This window comes from Pseudonaja textilis, chromosome 2 (assembly GCF_049901715.1).
Source record: "Pseudonaja textilis isolate UNSWEBS1 chromosome 2, rPseTex1.2, whole genome shotgun sequence".
NCBI lineage: Eukaryota > Metazoa > Chordata > Lepidosauria > Squamata > Elapidae > Pseudonaja > Pseudonaja textilis.
Window position 1 is genome coordinate 75,568,908 of NC_141991.1, and position 19,583 is coordinate 75,588,490.

The 19,583-nt window shown below is 36.0% G+C and overlaps 1 protein-coding gene across 2 annotated transcripts in view; it reads left to right on the forward strand.

Moving 5' to 3' along the window:
• The first annotated feature begins 279 nt into the window (after positions 1 to 279).
• Positions 280 to 19,583, forward strand: part of FAM13B (family with sequence similarity 13 member B) — a 61,156-nt gene continuing 41,852 nt past the window's right edge. For both annotated transcript variants that reach the window (XM_026696534.2, XM_026696535.2), the window contains exons 1-4: positions 280 to 710; positions 14,101 to 14,267; positions 16,149 to 16,337; positions 17,773 to 17,985. In XM_026696534.2, coding sequence (XP_026552319.1) covers positions 16,181 to 16,337; positions 17,773 to 17,985 — 370 coding nt within the window. In that variant the 5' untranslated portion in view covers positions 280 to 710; positions 14,101 to 14,267; positions 16,149 to 16,180. The remainder of the gene's footprint in view (positions 711 to 14,100; positions 14,268 to 16,148; positions 16,338 to 17,772; positions 17,986 to 19,583) is intronic.

Below are 19,583 nucleotides of genomic sequence, written 5' to 3' on the forward strand. Positions count from 1 at the left end.
AGAAGTGGGTTTCCCTACTCTTCTAAACGTCAGTCACAGCTCAGAAATTCAGTAAATGACGCTTTCCTCATCACTGCAACCAAGCACTGCAACCAATTGTCTCCCTCCTCACACCCTTGGGATGTCAACTAAAGGCGGTCAAAGCAAGAAAGGCTCCCCAAAGCGCAGCTCCCCCTTCACGGCCCGCTCTCAGCGCCTCCGCCTCCCTTGACCACACCCACCCGCGCCCCGCCCGAGCCGTCATTCACACACACGGCTCTCCTTTATGATTCTCTCACTAGGGGTGGGTGGGGGGGCGTTGGGAAGGTGGGGAAAACGTCACTTCCTATCCAAAGGGGCGGGAAAGAAGGGTTCGCGAGCGCTTTGGCGTTCCCTGCCAATCAGGCTCCCGCGTCATTTCCTTCTCCAGGCGGCGGCTGGCTTGCTGCTATTTTGCTAACTACAGTTGACGAGTCCGTCAGCGGAGAAGCTCGCGCTACGGGGAGCGAGGGTTTCTCGGTCGCGCGCCAGGGACCGTGCATTTATTTGGCCTCCAGGGGCGGGGCCGGGATCGGGACGGCAGCTTCACGCTTGTTACCCTCGGCTGACGCCGCTCGAGGACCAGCCCTGAAGAGCCGAGCGGCACCTGGTCAAGCCGGGCCCTCGAACGGAAAAAGCCGGAGAAACCTGCTGCTGAAACTGAGGGCCGAGGGGAGAGTCACCCGGCAACGGTGAGGGAATTGAGGCACGCATGCGCGGCACAGCAGCAGCAGCAGCAGCAGCAGCAGCAGCAGCAGCGGAGGGGCGGAGGCGGAGGGAGCTGAAACGATGAGGGCAGAATAGGGGAAAAAAAGGGATGCGAGGAAGGGGCGGTTGCGCTCCGTGGCTCTTCGGAGGCTCGCTGCTCAGAATTGGGATCGGAAAGCCCCTTTCGCCAGCCAGCCTTTCCCCGTGGAAGCGGGTGGGGTGGGTGAGGGGTGAAAGGGAGCTCTGCTGTGGGATCGCGATGGCGATTTACAGACTTCGGTAGAAGTTGGAGCCGTAACTGCCGAGATCTTACCGGGAGGGGAGCGTTTATTTCTTTACAAGATCAGCCCTGTTTGAAGGCTTCCTGTTGCCATGGACGGGCTAGAACAACAAACATTTGGGGGACATGATCTGTGGTTAAGCGAAAGCAAATAACAGTGGTTGAGAATGGGATTCTTGGCATTCCAGTTATGTGCTTGCTGGTGGTGGAAGTGGGATAACTCCACCTTCTTCTCTCTCCCTCACTCACTCGGATCCTGGGGTTGGGAATAATGGTACTTCCCCCTATTATCGCAAAACATTTATGACTATGTCTCATCCGACTCCTACAAATGAGCTTCTGTAATTCAGGATCAGGTGTCATAAACAGAGAGCAGGTGCAGCACAGAAAAATTCTCTCAGGACAAAATAGAGTTGTATGACTAATTGAAGTCAAGTTGAATGTTACATCAGCACTGCTGGAAGACTTAATTTGTAAGGATCAGTTAAGTCCAACGTATATAATGTTTTTTTTACGATTCTTGATGTTCCAAGAGAACTAACTTACCAAGCATTAATTAAGGAGGACTGCAGGAGCATTCATGTTTTGCTATTACTGATCATTATCTGCAGGAAAGTGTTATGGCATGTTCTAGGTATCTTGCTTTGAATGTAACAGAACCTCTCATAAGTTTCTGTGATGATCCGGTTCCTAGATAAATGCATAACATTTCTTTACAATCTGATTTGAAGCTGATTTCCCAAGATTGTGAAATTTATACCTATCAAAGAAAACTTACCCTGAGTTCTTAATTTATTCTTTACTGAACAGTGATAATTTGGTCTGATAACTATCATACTATTATATGCAATGACATGATTCAGGAAGGCATATGGAAAACAGAGGTCTATATTCTCTGTCCATGTTAGGAAAACGTATCAGAAAGTAGAGGAGGGGTATGGGATGTAAGATGTCATGAGCGGTAGCTGGAAATAATGGGGATGTACAGCAGCATAGCACATGGTGCTTGTACTTTCTCAGCCTCAAGCAGAAAATAGAAATGCAATAGCCATTGCTGTTTTCATTACATAATTCTGATTTTTCATCCCAACTATTAAGAACAAAGCTCAGAAACACTAAGAGCAATGGACACAAAGGCTATTACTGCAGCTATTTTAAGTAACACTGTTTCTCTGAATTTCAACCTTCAGCATTTTTTTTTGAATGAACAATGCTGATATCTGTTAATGTGAATAATATTGGGCATGCTCCCAAGTGCATGTTATCATGGATGTTTAAAAATGCAAGAATGCTATCTGCCCTTGAAATGTTTCCTGCAGTAGCCACTGGCATAACACCATGTACCTGCTGCAGTCTTTTCTGCCACATGAAGTGGGGACTGCATATGCTTGCCCAAAATTCTACAAGAGATTCTTCTTTTTCTTTTCTTTTTGCTGGATGAGTATTTTATCCTATATCTAACATATGAACTCAAGCTTTCCATTATAGTGTGACACTTTTATTATTATTAATTATTAAGACATTTTTAAAATGGGTTATAAAAATAAATTAGAAAGGTTTAATATTGTGAGCTTTGTTATTTTTCCCTTAAAAAATAAACTGACTTAAAATGAAAAAGCAATACAAGCATACTTTTAAGAAGTAACATGACAACTGCCAAGAAATATAGCATGGGGCCAATACTTTAGAACGAAAAGAAGAAGCTTCAAAAGCCAGTTACTTCAGAATTGTTAACAGAGTCAAGGAATGCAGTAGGCAAGATATTTTTTTTTAGTTTCCTTTCGGCTTACATTAAAAAGCATGTGGGTGATGGAATTTGTATTAGCAGTTTACCACTGCCTCCATCTTCACATGTACATTTTGCAAAATCTGTTTAAATCCAGACTGTTTTCAAATACTGTTTAACATTTTAAAGAAATGGTAACAAAATGTACTGTTGCCACAATTATGGCAGCTCTGCTATGTATTTTGATTATACCTAGTGTGAAGCATAAACATTACATAGCATTGATATTCCCTTGTTACTCTTCAGATAGACACATTTCTTTTCTAAAGGTAAGAGTTGGTAATTATTCAGAAGGAAAATAATGTAATACAAGGTAGGCTATTTATTGTAATATAACTCATTGGAGTAAACACTATCAAACTCAATAGAGTTTATTTTGAGGTAGACTTGTATAGAATTACACTACAAAATTAGTAAAAACTCTGGGGAAGCCAACAATATCAGCTGTCTCATGTTACTATGAATTATGTAAGATGTATTGACTAATGTTCCTTATTTGTTATTTTCTGATAGTTAATTTGTTTTAAGAATTGGACAGTGTCTTCAACTGCAGTATGTTTTATAATATACATAAGGAATAAAAATGTTTTGTATTTTTAAAAAAGCTATCAAACAAAAGAGAGTGGAACTATGGCATGTTTTTCTGAAAACTTATTTACTTACTTATTAAATTTATATGTCATTTATCTCACTGATAAGATAACTCTGGATGGGTTACAAACAATAACTTATATTTGTATGCTACTGGAACCAGATGAGTCATTGAGCATTATATTAAAATGTAAATATGCTTTTTTCTTGGGGGGACAGTTACATTATTATTCTAGTGTACTTGGTTCATCTTCAGTGATACTTTATATGTTTGGTTCATATCTTTTGGTCAATGGAAGAGGGACTGATGGCTTCTTAACTGTTTATAATAGCAGATGAGAGCCCAAATAGTGCTGGGCAGCTACCTTGCTCCATTCCTCCAATAAACATTGTTGCTTGGATAAGGCTGAAGTAGTAGGATAGCAATGCTGAAGGAAGGATGGAGCAAGTGAGAAAAGAGCTGCTATTCTACTACAGATTGCCTGGAAGTACAACCAGAATAGATGATCCTTGTGGTGGAAACAGAGTTCTTGGAAGCCCTTGTGACTTTAAAAGTGGTTCTGGCTCACTGATCTCCTGCCCTTCTCCTGAGACCTTGCATGGTTGAGGTCTCTTGCTTTAATGGCAGTAGAGAAGTAGTGGCTGTGTGGCTCATCCTCTACCTCTCTTCTTCCTGCCTGAGTTGCTTCATAACGGCAAGGGTATTTGAGGCCTGGGTTGTGTCACCATTGAAATCATGAATGTCTTGGGGGTGGGGGTGGAGAATATTGCTTAGCTTCTACAGTACCTTAAAAACATGTCTAGTAGCTTGCTTCTTGTTGTTTGAAATTCTATAATGTGTTTGTTTTTGTCATCTACAGTTTTAGAAGAGATCATTCTTGACAACAAAGATCTCTTACTTATTTTTCTCTTGAAGAATTCTTTATCTGATATGCTGATACAAATAATGCAGATGAATTTCCTTTATAAAAAGAGTATATTGTGAAGCCCCCCTTAAATTCAAAGTAATGATGCATCTGAGATGTCCAATAGTTCCTTAGATGCAACTTCTTTAAGGAGCCTCTGACAGGTACCATCAAAATGTCAGTGCCAGATACAAAACACACTACTTCAGGTCTGAATATTATATATCTATGCAGAGGGATATGTTGTAATTAATGTTAAGCATACTAGAATAAGAGTTACAGTAAAATGGTTATATGATACTATATTTAAAAATAATTTGTAGATGAATAAAAGGAAGATAATTAAACACAACCTATTTCAAGTGTGTTTTTTATTGATTACTCTTATATTAGAAGGTTTTTGAGAATGGGAAACATATAAACAGTTTGTTGGCTGTGGAGGATGAGAAGAACCCAGAATACAAGGGAATCTGGCAGAGGAGTGGGTGAGAAGTAAAACCTTTTGAAATTATAGCAAATAATGTTTATATAAGACAAGTAACTTTATTTTTTCCTTGTAGAGGAGATTTTAAATCAAACGGAACTATTGTGTAATAAATCGTAATACTATTATGGAAATTATTTTTTAAAAACACACACATATATAATACATGCATATATATACACATACACATAATATACCTATACATATACAGATATGCTGTCCCCTTTTAGAATAAACATTTTGATGCAAAATATTAAAAAGGAGTAAAAAAATAGCAAGCATAAGGTCTTAAAGACAGGAGAAAAGAAAAGGAATTATTGCCATAAAAGCTGTGACTGAGAATTGAAATGTAGCAGTCTATTTCATTTGCTTTGTATGTATAGTGACATGTTTAAGAGAGCCAGTTTGATTTGGCAGTTAAGGCACCCAGCTAGAAACCAGGAGACTATGACTTTTAGTCTTGCCTTAACCATGAAAATCTGTCCAACACACCTTACAGGGTTGTTGTTGCTGAAGAAAATAACAGGAAGAAGTAATATTAAGCTTTTTTTTTGCTACCTTGAGTTATTTATAAAAATAAAGATGCTAGATCAAGTTATATGCATATCATTCACTGTGCCTCATCATACACTTCAGAACAGAGCTCTGAGTTTCTCCTTGAAATGTTATCCCTACATCAATTTTATCCATTTACTTTTTTCCTTGTTTTCTTTATATTCCTCTGTACTTTACATCAGAAATGTACAACTTGAGGGCTAGAGATAGCCTCTGAAAATATTGAATAAGGCCTATTGAGACCTTTCAGCCATTGAATTATTATTTTTCATTATAGAAGAGGAAAATTTATTACAGATAGGCCTTGATTTACGACCACAATTGTGACCAGAATTTTGGTTGCAAGTTGGGGCTATTATGTTCTGATTTGATTTTATAATTGTTTTTGTGACTGTATAAAGCAAATCACTATATCATTAAGAAAAAATGGCAAAAATATTACAAATTGTGGTCATGTGACCATTACAGTAGATTGTAAATGTGGGCCAATTGCCAACTGCCTGAAATGTGGTCACATGATCATGAGAGTTTATTTATTTGGTATATGGCACTTACAGAGATCATGCAATCACTGATACACAAATTTAGTTTAAAGTAAGCATATGTAAGATAGGTGGCTAATACTACAATATATATAATATATCAAATTAAGATAAAACCATAATAAAATCACCATAATATGGAGCCATAGAATTGCAGTGGAATACGTGCTATAATTCAATATCAATGGAAGCTAATTAACTGCTTCTGGTGTAGCTGCAGTGAGATCATCTTAGCGCCCTTGAAATTTCCTGAGGAGACATTCTTGAACTATATGTGTTATAGTTTATTCTGGTGAAACAATCACATTGCGGGCTCTCAGCCATTCCCCACTTAAAGAGCTTTGCCTTAGTTATGGCATGGCCTGTCCAGATTTTATTGAGGTGGCTCCATATTTTTTGGACCATCCCTGTGTGATCATGGGGGTTGATACAGTCGGAAATGCTTTACAGTCTGTAAAGCACCCTTTCCGAGGCTGTGTTAACTTCAAATGATCATTAAGTGACCAGTCATTAAGCGAGGTATGTTTGTAATTTCAGGCATGTAATCCAATGACACCATGCTGTTTCATAGTAGAGAATGTTGAGCAGATGAGAGAGGAGAAGAAGAATGAACCAAAAAAATTAAAGACGTGAGATAAGGAAGCAGTTCGAAGTAATACAATTCACTGTTGCTGTCACAATATGCATCTTTATGTTATACTTGCTTAATACTATCCTCTAATTTGTAACATTCGGGGAACTATTGTAGTATTTTCTAAATGTAGTGTGTGTAGAATAACATAATCAAACTAGACTTTGGCTCTGCATGTTGCATGATGGACAAAATCTGCCAAAATTGGCTGTTACTAATCATTAGTAGGAAATGCTACATGTGACATGCTTAGGCTGGAAACTTAGTATGCATCTATTCTTTATCATTGATGAATATTGCATATATGAAAGCCTTAGAGCAGCACCACGATGGGATCCCATTTCTGGGATCATTTAAATCTAAAGACAACTATAAAATATGGAATGCAAAAAAGTAAATGGCAAAGAGCATGAATTAACAGGGAAATTAATTAATTATATTGGGTGTGATAAGAATGAAGGTAATTTGATCTTATAGGATGGAGTTATATATGAAATGAAGGTATAGCTTTAGTTATGAAGAAGCTAAAATGAATGTCATAAAGTATAAATTGCTATTAATTGTGTGTGTACATGAATGTGGAAATGTATAAGTTGATGATAGTTCTGTGTAATGCTCCATTGAATGATGATAATGAAAGAACCAAGGATAAATTTGGGGAAAACTCCAATATTCTAAATATTGGAGTTCTAAATACATCCAGAGGAAAAAGGTAATTTGCTATGAATAAATGAATGAGAATAAAACACAGCAATTGGGAGAATGTAAATGAGTCATTCACTGATGCAGGAATGTATGAGAATGGTAAATATTTGGTGAAGGAGATTAAAGGAAGTAGAACAACTGCAGGACAATCAAGTATAGATTGTGCATAAAAACATAGTAAGGGGTAGGTTACTTTTCCAACAGAACACTGGAGATCCTGGTGGCATGTTTTTTGAGGGAAGAAGTAGCTGCAAGATCGTTCATGATCGCAGCAATATTTGGTAGGAATGGATTATTTTTTAAAAAACACTGGTGGATCACATAAGGCTGCTTGATACATGCAGTATACATGTGGATTAGGCTACGAATGAAGAGATCAAAGTTCAATTCCAGCTTCAGCTATGAAAGCTGGGTGACTTTGATTACTCTTCTCGGATAAAACTCCCTCACAAGGAGAAAAACAGAGACGGGAAAACTGGGTACACTACTTTGGACTCCTAAAGCATTAGGACTAGGAAAGCTGAGATAAAAATCTACCAAATGAATAAATAAATCATTCCACCAAGCATTTTTCATACTTCCTTTGATATAGCCTGATGTATTTCTGTGGCATTCTGTGCATTCACTCTGTTCCAATCTGCTTCCACACACCTTAATCCTGAGTATCACTTATTTCCAAGCCTCAGGAGTCATGCCAGCTCCAGTGCTGCATGCTGCTGCTAGCCACCAGATAACTGATCACCAGGCCAAGTATTCCATAGTAGCCTACAGTTATTTTTACAGTATCAGTCTGGTCCTTTCCCCTCTAAGAATTGTGTAGGACTGGTCTAAACCCTTAACCATTATACCATATTGTATTGGAAGAAGCAGTGAGTAAGGAAATAAAACATAAAAAAAGGAATATATACTCTGTGTGTGTAATATATATGTATATAGAGGGAAAACTGCAGAAAATATGAAACAAAGAACGAAGAAAATGCAGATATGATGGGATTGTGGGTGAAAAGGATAAAAATGGAGCTTCTAACAGTATGAAAATTTAAAAATGTGATTAAATGATTTGGTTTGAAAGTGAAATGACAAAATTCTAGGAGAATTTTAGAGTTTTGTATGGGAATGATGATAAAAACTTTAACAATTACATTTCATGTTTTTCCACATGAAAAAATATAAAATTTTTAGAATAAAATGAATTCCATTCCATTTGCCATAAATCATGCTATGTTCAATAGTATGTTACCACATCAAGTACTAATATTTAAAATGTATCTTTGGATGCAGTGGAATAAAAGTTATGACTGCATTTTTTGGACATGGTTTTGTGCTGGCAGAGGGCTGCAGGAGGTCGTCGCATCTGAACGCGGGGCCCGGGGGGCACGTGCGACTCACTTGAGCTCCGTTTTTGCTGGCAGAGGGCTGTAGGAGGCCGTCAGGGACAAAAATGGAGATCAGGAGCCTGTTTTCGTTGGCAGAGAATTTGGGCCGCCACAGGCACCCTCAACATGAGTGATGTCAAGCTGGCCATGCCCACCCCAGCCCCACAAGGTCAAACAACCCTGATGTGGCCCTCAATGAAATCAAGTTTAACACTCCTGATCTAAAGGAACCTTTTATTGTTATTTTAAAAATACTATCCTTTGTTTAAGCTTTTTGCTATGTTGTACTTGCCACTAAGCAATTTGATTTTATATTTCTAATTGTTATATATTTTAGAATTTCAGCCCAACTAATGCCTTGTGCCAGATCTTGAAAAATTCAGTAGATGAGAGAGTAACAGAAAATTATACTGCCGTTTAAAAAAGTCCGATGCAAAGGCAGTGTTAGACTATTTCTGTATTATTGTAATGTCAACACCCACATGAAATAACAAGGAGTCAAGTATTTGAAAGAAGGCTTAGCTTTTTAATTTCTTTCAAGCCTAATATAGGAACTAGATCTAATCTGATCAGTGTGGGTGGGTGGGAAAGAAGCTGGCAAAAGAAAGGTAAGCTCAAAATGGAAGTGGAGAGGCTATAGAGAAAAACGAATTATGAATCCTATGTATCCTTATAGGGAAGTCAGATGAGTAGCTGTTCATGAGTTGCTACTCTTCCATTTTCATCTTTCCTCTCTTTCACTCTAGTCATAAACCCCAGATAATAATATACAGTACATTTATTGCCTTGTAAACTCAAGTGTGTGCATATAGACAAGTACACCCCTAAACAAGAGGAGGAGGGGAGTAAAACACACAAGCAGCGTATTACTTGTTTTCACAGAAGAAAGTATGCCTCCAGTAGCACCACTTTTACTCTTCTAGTAAAAGAATTGGATGGAATTACAGAAGCCTGCATGCTTTCCCTATTTTGGTATATTTAGAATTTGAATTTTGTACAATCACCTTATTTGCTTCTTGCTTTTTTATTTCTTAATTTTGTATCTCCTTCCCTTTAGGAGTTTTATACAGTCTAGTATTCCTCCCTTTGTCCATCCATCTGTCCATTCCCTGATGATGTTTTAATAAAGTTGATTGGGGAGAGAATGATTCCCCAGCTTCTATGTTTGAAAGATAAATCTGAGTCTCTTGGTCATAGTCCAACATTTTAATCATAGTATTGTACTGGTGCTCTTACTGATTGATCTAAAATGAATCACTCCAACCTTTTGAACCCGTACAATAAGTGTGAATATTGGAATAAAGCTGATGATTTTTTTGTTCCTACTTTGTTTCTTATGTGTAAGAACTGTGGACGCTAGGGATAGCTTTTAAAATGAATTTAGAAAACCTGATTAAAGGCAACCATTTTGTAATGGATGAACATTTAGAAATACATTAGTGGAAGGAAGGAAGGAATGTTGGACTTCTTGGCTATAATTTTGTAATTGCTTTGTATTTTCAGAAATGAATAAGAGGCTCATATTAAAAATGTTAATTACAAATTAAAGGTGGGCTTGTGGTTGCAGCTATTTTGTTTTCACTAGCTTTCCATTATTATGAAAAGTTGGAAATACTAAGAAGGAAAATTAGTTGGACTGGAATGTAGTCTTCAACCAAACAATGCCTGTATTAATGGACATCACTTGATGGAGTACACAGAAGTAAAATTTGCTTTATTACTGGCACAAGGAGATGGAAGAATTCAGTTATAACAGTGAAGAAATTGCCATTGGCTGACTGTGGAACAGATCACAGATGGCCTACCTGCACGTTCCAAATCAAGGTGGAAGAAGGAAGCCAATTAATTGCTACAGTATAATTTGAACTTATATCAACATTTTCAAGATGAATATAAGTTACTGTCTCTTCAACCCTCTTCATGGGATGATCGTTGTGGGGAAAATAGGAGGAGGAAGGTGTGTTGGATATGTTCCTCATCTTGAGTTATTTGTAACAATAAGGCAAGATACAAACACATAAATAAAAGTAGAGCAAACAATAGAAGAAGAAGCTGTAAACGTTCTTATCAGCAAACCTGGAGAAGACACAGTGGCCTTACTCTGCCACAGTCCCTGAAACCTTATCTGACCATTCCCAGTATAATTCAGTCAGTCTGGTGAAATTCTCGTAAATAGACATTGTAACAATAAAGAGGTAATTTTGATGAACCCTGGGCCTAATTCCTTGTGCCTGACAGTTGCTGATGCATGCTGGATAACCGAAGAGGCCAAAGAATGCCAGAGATCAAATATGATTTGTTGATCGTATAAAGGCCTTGTATAATGATATTGTAGGCCATGTCTAGGTATGGAATGTTCTTAGGAAAATTGGTATCCAAGAACATCTTATTCTCCTTGTGCAAAATTTATACATAGGCTAGAAAGTTAGGGACTATGTGGTGGAACATGATAGAACAGACCAACTCACAAGAAATCAAGCTGCATACTCTCCCTTCAGTATATATTGAGCGTATGGATTGGAAGCAGATGAGTTTTAAAATTGGAGGTAGAATCATTTATGCCTGTGCTCTGCTGATACTCAGCTGAAAATGCAAATGCTCTGTAATTTCTAGTAATGAAAGTTAAGGAGCAGAATGAAAAATGAGATTATATTAAATATAAAGTAGGCCAAAATAACCATAGTGAGTACAGCAACGAACATGGAATTGGCAAAGATACGGAAGTGAAGCGTATCTTCTGCCTTTTAGGATGAACAATGAACAGTAAAGGAATCGGCAGTCAAGAAATATTTTGAAAACTTGAATTTGGTACGGTTGCATTGAAGGCCTTGGAAAAAATATTCAGTTGCCATGATGTGTCTGTACCTACAAAGATAAGAATTGTGAAAACTCTGGTTTTCCCTGTGGGGAAAGGAAGCAAGTTGGACTTGATGGCATAAGATTAGTATTATTAATGTGATAAAATTAATGTATTGTTATGTGGATGGTGTTGATTACTTTCCATAGAAAGCTAAAGGTATTGCATTGGAGTAACTTTAATGGTTTAGAATATCTGCACAATATTGCAAATTGCTCTTTATTGCAGTTGTTGCAAATAAAGATAGCTAATATAGCTAGCCCTCTAGGAATTGTTAGAAATAGTACATATTCCATGACTTTTTAAATAGGTAATTTAAATTGAATTAGGATAGAATCTAGAAGAACTGCAAAAATTAATATATATACTTTTTTCCCCCAGACATGTTTTTCCCTATACCATAAGTGAATTGTGAGCTGTATGACTGTCTTAGTGACATCACTGTAGTTTTAGTGTTTATTTTGCATGACATGGAAATTTTCTGATGTTCTGTAGGTTGTCCTCAACTTATGCTTATAATTGTGCCCAAAATTTTTCTGGCTAAGTGAGGCAGTTGTTAAAATGGCTTTGCCCTACTTTATGACCACTTATCACAGTTGTTAAGTGAATCACTGCAGGTGTTAAGTTAGTAACATGGTTGTTAAATGAATCTGGCTTCCCCATTGACTTTGCTTGTCAGAAAATCATAATCACGTGACCTCAGGACACTGCAGCCATCATAAATATGAGCCAATTGCCAAGTGTTTGAATGTTGATCACATGACCATGGGGATGCTGCAGTGGTCATAAATGTGAAAAACGGTCATAAGTCACTTTTTAGTGCTGTTGTAACTCAAATTGTCACTAAATGAATGGTTGTAAATTGAGGATTACATGTACAGGTAGTCCTCAACGTATGACCACAGTTGAGCCCAAAATTTATGTTCCTAAGTGAAAAATTTGTTATGTGAGTTTTGCCCCATTTTATGATTTTTCTTGCCATATTAAGTGAATCACTGCAGTTGTTCCAACAGTTGTAACTGCCAGAATGCCTGTAGTGCCAGAATGCTAACATTAGTAATGTTGTTAAGTGAATCTGGTTTGCCCATTGTCTTGGATTGTCAGAAGATTGTAAAAGGTGATTACAGGACCCCAGAACACTGCAACCATCATAAATATGAGTTAGTTGTCAAGCCTCCAGATGTAAATCACATGATCATGGAGATGTCAAAAATGGTCATGTCACTTCTTTCAATAACTTTGAATGGTCCCTAAGCAAACTCTTGTAAATCGAAGACTATCTATACTCTGAATAGGATACTGATGTAAATTCAGTTGCTTTCCTAAAGTTTTTACCATAGTTAATTGACTATAGTAATTCAGTTTAGGAAATGGATTATCCATGTTTATGGAGTAGTTATAATTGTATTTTAATTAATTCATTACAGAGTGGCCCTTCTGTTTTGTGAAACCAGGATTAAGCCATCTTACATATGAAAGATATTGTATGAAAAATGGAGGGAAGACTTTCTCCCAGATTGTGATTTACTATGTCTCTTTAATGGCCAGTGCAGCTAACTACATACCCTGTTTCTCCAACAATACGGCCTCCCCCAATAGGAAGTCCCAGCATGTTTTATAGGCATGAAATGAAATTAAGCCCCTCCCCCCCAAATTAAGGCCTATATTAAAATATGCGAAATGGGGAATGGTGGGGGGGAGGGCTTGTCATTAGGAAGTACTTTTGTTGCACATCCGGATATGGTGCTGCCTGCATTGACCCTGATACAAAGTGCCCCACCAACACCGAGGTCAACATCCAAGCCGTCGCTGCCTGCCCGCCCAAAGATGCAAGGAGGGGGGAATTAAGTCACCCCCGAAAAGACAGCCTAGCCATTTTTTCGGAGCTCAAAAAAAATAAGACCGGCCTTATTATATGAGAAACACGGTAGTAATTGTGTGTGCGTGTGTGTATAAAGAAAATTTCATTTTGCAATTACTGGGTATGGTAAGTAATATATAACTATTTAATGGACAATTGTTTTTATTCTTCTAACTCATAAAATGTTTTTGTATTTTGGTACCGTACAGAATATTGCCCATTCTGATTCCATAACTAATCCTAGTTATAACAGTGCCTACTTTCTAAGGGGAAAACATGTGTTTTAGAGTTTTACAGTCTTCTCTCTAACATTCACTTTCAGAGCCATTGGATTGCATAATTAATATTGTCAATCAATAATATGAAACTATGATCTATTCTTAAATTTCATTTGGACCATATATTGGAGTGCAAAATTTCTGCTACTTGTTGGTTTTGAACATGAAGCATTGTATTCTGAGGGCAAATTTACGAAAAGTGTTCTGTTGCTATGTGGATTATCCTGGAAAAATTCTGAATATGAAATGCCCTCATTTTAAGATGGAAACACAATTCTTAAAGTTGAAACATTTCTGGCATGGCTGAAATAACATTGGAACACGTTTAGTAAGTCCCAAACAAATGCCCTAAACTACAGACAAGGAGTTTGATTTTGGAATGAGGTGTTTGAAGCTCAAAATTTTTCAAATGGGAAATGTATTACATGCTACTGAATTTAGTTTTATTTTTGAGTACGGTAATGTGTATTGCGATTACATTGTTAAGAGATCAAATACTCAAGTGCTTTTGTGTGTTTTGCAGATTAATAGCTGAGATACTGATCAAGTTCTGTCCATCTTCAATGAGGAACTACAGGCTGATCTTCTGCCATAACCTTAAGCAACCATAAATGACAAAAGAATGCTTGGTCAGTAAAGGTAGCTGGCATAGAAAGTATTTTGTGAACATAGGTGTTTAAGTGCTGTGAGGTAGGTGTTCTCAACTATTATTTTCTCAAGATACTCATAAGTTGTATTGATTTCAAAGGTACTGCTTTATAAAAATGGAACATTCTTCAGGTAAATACACCGTGATCTGCAACTCTGAGTAGTCTGCACACATTTTCATATGTAAAGCTTCCCCTAGATTTCTCATATTGTACAGTCCACATTGGTTAGAATATCCATTCAAATTTAGGTTTTTTTTATTTAAGATACTACTTGTTTATTTATTGGAATTATCCTTATGAAAATCCAGTTTTCCTCCTTATTTTTTAAAATGCCAATAAACGTTTGTAAAAGGATGAAGTTTGGCAAAATGTTCTTTCTACTATTCAAAAGGCATAGACCTAAACTGGTTGATAATTGATGCCCAGAATTGTACATTCCAATTTTTTAATAAGTTTTGGATATAGTTCAAAACCCACCCAGAAGTATTTTGTGGGTTGCATGTAGTAGTGAAGGTGCTGTGTATGGTCATCATGTGATCTATTAAGTAATATGTGATAAAAATTATAAATAATCAGTCAATCAGTTTATAATGTGCTTAAAGTTAATGAAAAGTGGTTTGTTTCAGAAAAATTAGGTAGCTGTATTTTAAAATTGCATTCCCATCTTTAAGTGTTTAGAGTAATAGAGATGCATTTGTTTTAAATCCCGAAAGACAAATGCTGTTGAATAAAAGTATTATTGCAGTTCCCTTTTCCTCTAAGATGTCTCCTAAAATTTGGGGGAATCTTTCACCTATTGAAAGTTTTATCAGCCTGCTACAGTGATAGTAACAGGCTGATAAAAAGTAAGAGTAATCCTCTTCAAATTGAGCCTTTGGAATCCTATTAATTTTTTAGGAGGAGGGGGCAAATTATCAAGACATAATTATTTCACCAAGTGTTTTGTTTATTTTCTCTTTATTCCTGCAAATGTATTCATATATTTTATTTGGAGTTTTGTTTAATTTTTCTGTTTTAAGTACTGTATGTGCTGGTTGTCGTGGATGATTTTATAGCAAAAAAGCAGATTTTTACTGTAATAAAAATTATATATGAATCTTTAGAATCTCCTGTGTAATTGTAATTGTGTCCAACATTTTCTAGCTTTTATTACATTTCCACTAAGCATGATAAAATGTCTCTTATTGTTGGTTATCCTAGATTGTTTTTCTGGTTCATGTGCAGCAATAATACATCCCTTTATAAAAATTATCCTTAGGACTGTAACAATAGTATAAATTTCAGTCCTTTCAGCCACATATTGTCTGATTGATCCATGTACATATTATTACCATAGTTTTTACCACATTTTATCATTTATTTTTTCACGTCTGTTTCAGAAGAAGTTCAGTAAAAGTTTATACATTTTAACAATAACATGTTCCTCACTTCTATACAATTCCATTTCAGATTCAGTCTTGCATTATTCAAAACCAAAAGTTCTTTTATCTACTTTAAATCTTTTTAATAATTGTACATATGAAAATAATTGAGACGAATATCCTTTTATTATCAGTTCGTCTACATTCTTCTTGACAAAATTCTAATACATCAGAATAAGTCTTGGCTTTTTCTCATTCTAAAGCATGATAGAAGCTTGAACAGTCATAAGAAAGTATTTACTTATAATAAACTTCTACCACTTTGATTTGCAAGTTAAGCCTTATCCAGCCTTAACATCAGAAATACCTAACCAAATTTTGGTATTCATTCTGGTTTACCAAGCTTTTAGTGTAAATTTGCCTGGCAGCCAGAATCTAATGAAATCGTCACTTTGAGATGGTGTTTAGAGGCAGTTCTAATCCTTTTTCAGGTAATAAATATCTTTGGAAAGCAGTGCATTACATTGAAGAAGTTAAATCTACAACTGATTTATTTTCAGAAAGACACTTTGACATTGGGCTGCATAAAGATATGAGGAAGAGCTCCTCCCCTTCTTTGAGTAATTGCAACTCTGTTCTTACTAATAAAATATTTGGAATTCCACTTGATGAACTGCAGCAGGAAGGGCAACCAGGCAGTGAAGTTCCATTCATAGTCCGCCATGTTGTGGACTATATTGAGGAACATGGTATGTATTTTCATCCTGTGCCTTAATGATAAAATTAAAACTTGAAAATATAAATGTTTTTCACATATTCTTCTTGGAAAGTTATGAGTACAATTCTCTCCTATGCTTTATAATGGTGAATGCCATCCTACTGTCTTCTGTGCCACTCCTATAAATCTAAGAAACATCTGTATAGGTAGTTCTTGACTTGTGACCATAATTGGGATTGGAATTTCCATGATAAGTTGTTATGGTCAGAAGTCAAGTTAGAATTGATTTTATGACAGTTTTTACAGTGGTTGTTAAGTGAATCACTACAGTTACGAAGTGAATTTGGTTTTCCAATGGGTGGTGTTTTGTTGGAATAAATGTGAGTGCAGAGATCATAAGCCATTTTTTCTGACATAATTTCAAAAGATTGTTAAATGAATGGTTGCAAATTGAAGATTACATGTAATGGAACAAATTGTTCTCCCATCCCTTTATATATTCACTATATAAAGGGGTTGAGGACATTCTGGAGTGGATTTGGAAGAAAAAACGAGAAAGTTCCAGTGCGCAAATAAAAACTCATGGGATAAACTACTGGTACATTTTATTTTTATGTGTGTGTAAATGTTTTGAGAAGATTTGAACTATTTTAAGCTTGAAACTTCAATCAATGCTCTTAAGCATCCTATTTTGAGCAAAAACAAATGTTAGTTGACATACTAATAGTACAGGAAGTCCTCGCTTATTGATTGGTTTCTTAGTGACTGTTGGAAGTTCTGATAGAACTTCCCAGAACTACTTATAACCTGTTTTTGAACTTCTGATGCCTACACTGACACAGACACACAGCCTATGGTCATGTGACTGCATTTTGGGCATTAGTTAACCGGCTCATATTTATATTCATTTGCAGCATCCCGTGGTAATTTTGGGTGGGTTTTTTTGCCAGTTTCCAGCATTTACTTCATGCTTCCAGCAAAAAACTCCCATTGGGAAAAACAGACTCGTTTAACAACTTCAGTGTTTGCTTAAAGAGTCCAGCATTCACTTAACAACTGTGCCATATTCTTGACTGCCACAAAAGTCATAAAATCAGACACAGTCATTCAATGGCACGCTTAATGACTGCCATGACTTGCAACCATGATTCCTGGTTCAATTAAAGTCTAGGGCTACCTGTATTCCAAGCAAGAAACAAGCTCTTTTCAACCTCTAAACAGTCTTCTGTCTATTTTCCATTCAAAAGTTCCACAAATTTGAAATGGGAAGTTTTATGGGTTTCATTGTTAAATGATAAATTTTTTTGCAAACCGCTCCAATATTTTTGTTGATGTTTTTATATGTTTCTTTGGGAAGCAATGTTGGCTAGGGTCGTCTTTTTTGCCTGTTTTTGTGACATTCATAGGTAAGAAATGAATATATTTTCATTTTAAGCAAAATATTGTTTTTTTCATTCTATTTGAAGGAGGTCTAGAGCAAGAAGGACTTTTTCAAGTCAATGGGAATGCAGAAACAGTGGAGTGGCTTCGGCAAAGATATGATAATGGAGAAGATGTGGACCTGGTTAAAGAAGCAGATGTACCTTCTGCTATTAGTCTTCTTAGATATTTTCTTCAAGCACTTCCAGAACCAGTTATTCCTGGCACTCTTCATATGCATTTAATACAACTGCCTCAAGGTATTCAATATATCTGGAAAAAAAAACTGTTCAGAAATACTTAATTTGGAAATTTAAAATGCCTGAAAAAAATTTCCCCTGTAGCATTCCAAATGTGTATCAAGATCACTGGAAACCTTGCTTTGATATTGCTTAAAATGAAAGCTATATGTAGTAGGAATAGCTCTCCTTCTACTTTTAGGCCCATTTAATAATTATTATGTAAACAGAACATTTATTATGGTCACGTTGTAATACCTACATATTTACACACATAAATGCACACTACGTTATTAATGATTGGGCTTTATTTGGTTTGGAACTCTGTTCATTTTATATCCATTGGATATATAGAGATAGGTTTTGGCCCTAGCTCTATACCTCAAAAACTAAAAATAAATAAATAATGAAATTATCTTAATAAATCCCAACATACCTATTTGTATGTGATCCTTTTTCAGAAATTTGAAAACAATCTAACATAAAAGCTGATCAGTTGACCTTTCAAAGAATATGTGTTGGATGGACTGAGTGAAGTCCACGTGTGTTAAAATATCCTTGCATTTTAATTTTTGTGGTTTAACTATATCTAAATTATGTAAACATTTCAACACATGGTACCACAAATAAATTTAGATACTATGAAAATTTAGAAATTTTGAAAATGTTTTGAAAGATACCTTCAATTGATACTTCATATTTCTTTAGTTAACATCAGAAACATTCTTAAACTCTTTTCTAGAATTAATAGAAAAATATTCTAAATGTATGCACTTATATGTTTCAATTTCTTCTATTGAGTATTTGTCAATCAATTGCTAAATAAACTATTTTTCTTAATATTAATAATCAAAATAGATTTAGAGTGACTATCATATCTTGGTATGTAGGTAGATATAGGTTTGAAAATTTAAGGAATGCTTGGCAAGGCAAGCAAATGTGCTCTTGTGAACTTGTTGTTCAGAAATGTCAAGGGCAACTATCTGTTAAAGGTTTGATGCACTCATTTCAAGCCTCTTTCTAGGTCCTCTGAACATTTGTTTTAGCAACGATTCTGACAGATACCTTTTTTGTGCGTATACTTGTGTGTTCAGATAACTGAGAAAAGGCATTGAAGCAGCTTCTTAAAAGATTGTCACAGACCCGCATAACAAGGGCTAAATAAAGAGGTAAACTTGAACAACTGAGCAATGTGTATGAGTTCTCTGAACCATTATAAATAAACAGAATCAGAAAATAGCTCTTGATTGCTGCATGTACTATATTTAAATACAGATCTTTTAATCCAGTGTTTCGTTTTCTTTTCAGTCTAATAATACCTTCTTTCAAAGCCAATCTGATATACTTGTAATAAATATTTTGCAAAAGAAATGCATAACTTAATAACTTAGTATCTGTGCATTCTCCTAGTGTTTCGGTTAATATGAATATATAAAATGCAATCATGTTTTCTGTCAGCAAGATGGAAACTCTATTTGCAGAATTAAAATATGACAAACTATAGAAGTAGTAACAGCTTCAGATGTTAATTCCTGGTATAAAATGACTAATACTTGGGAGAGGATGGGAGTTTTTAATACATATTAAAATATATTTTGTGTATATATCTATTAATTTAA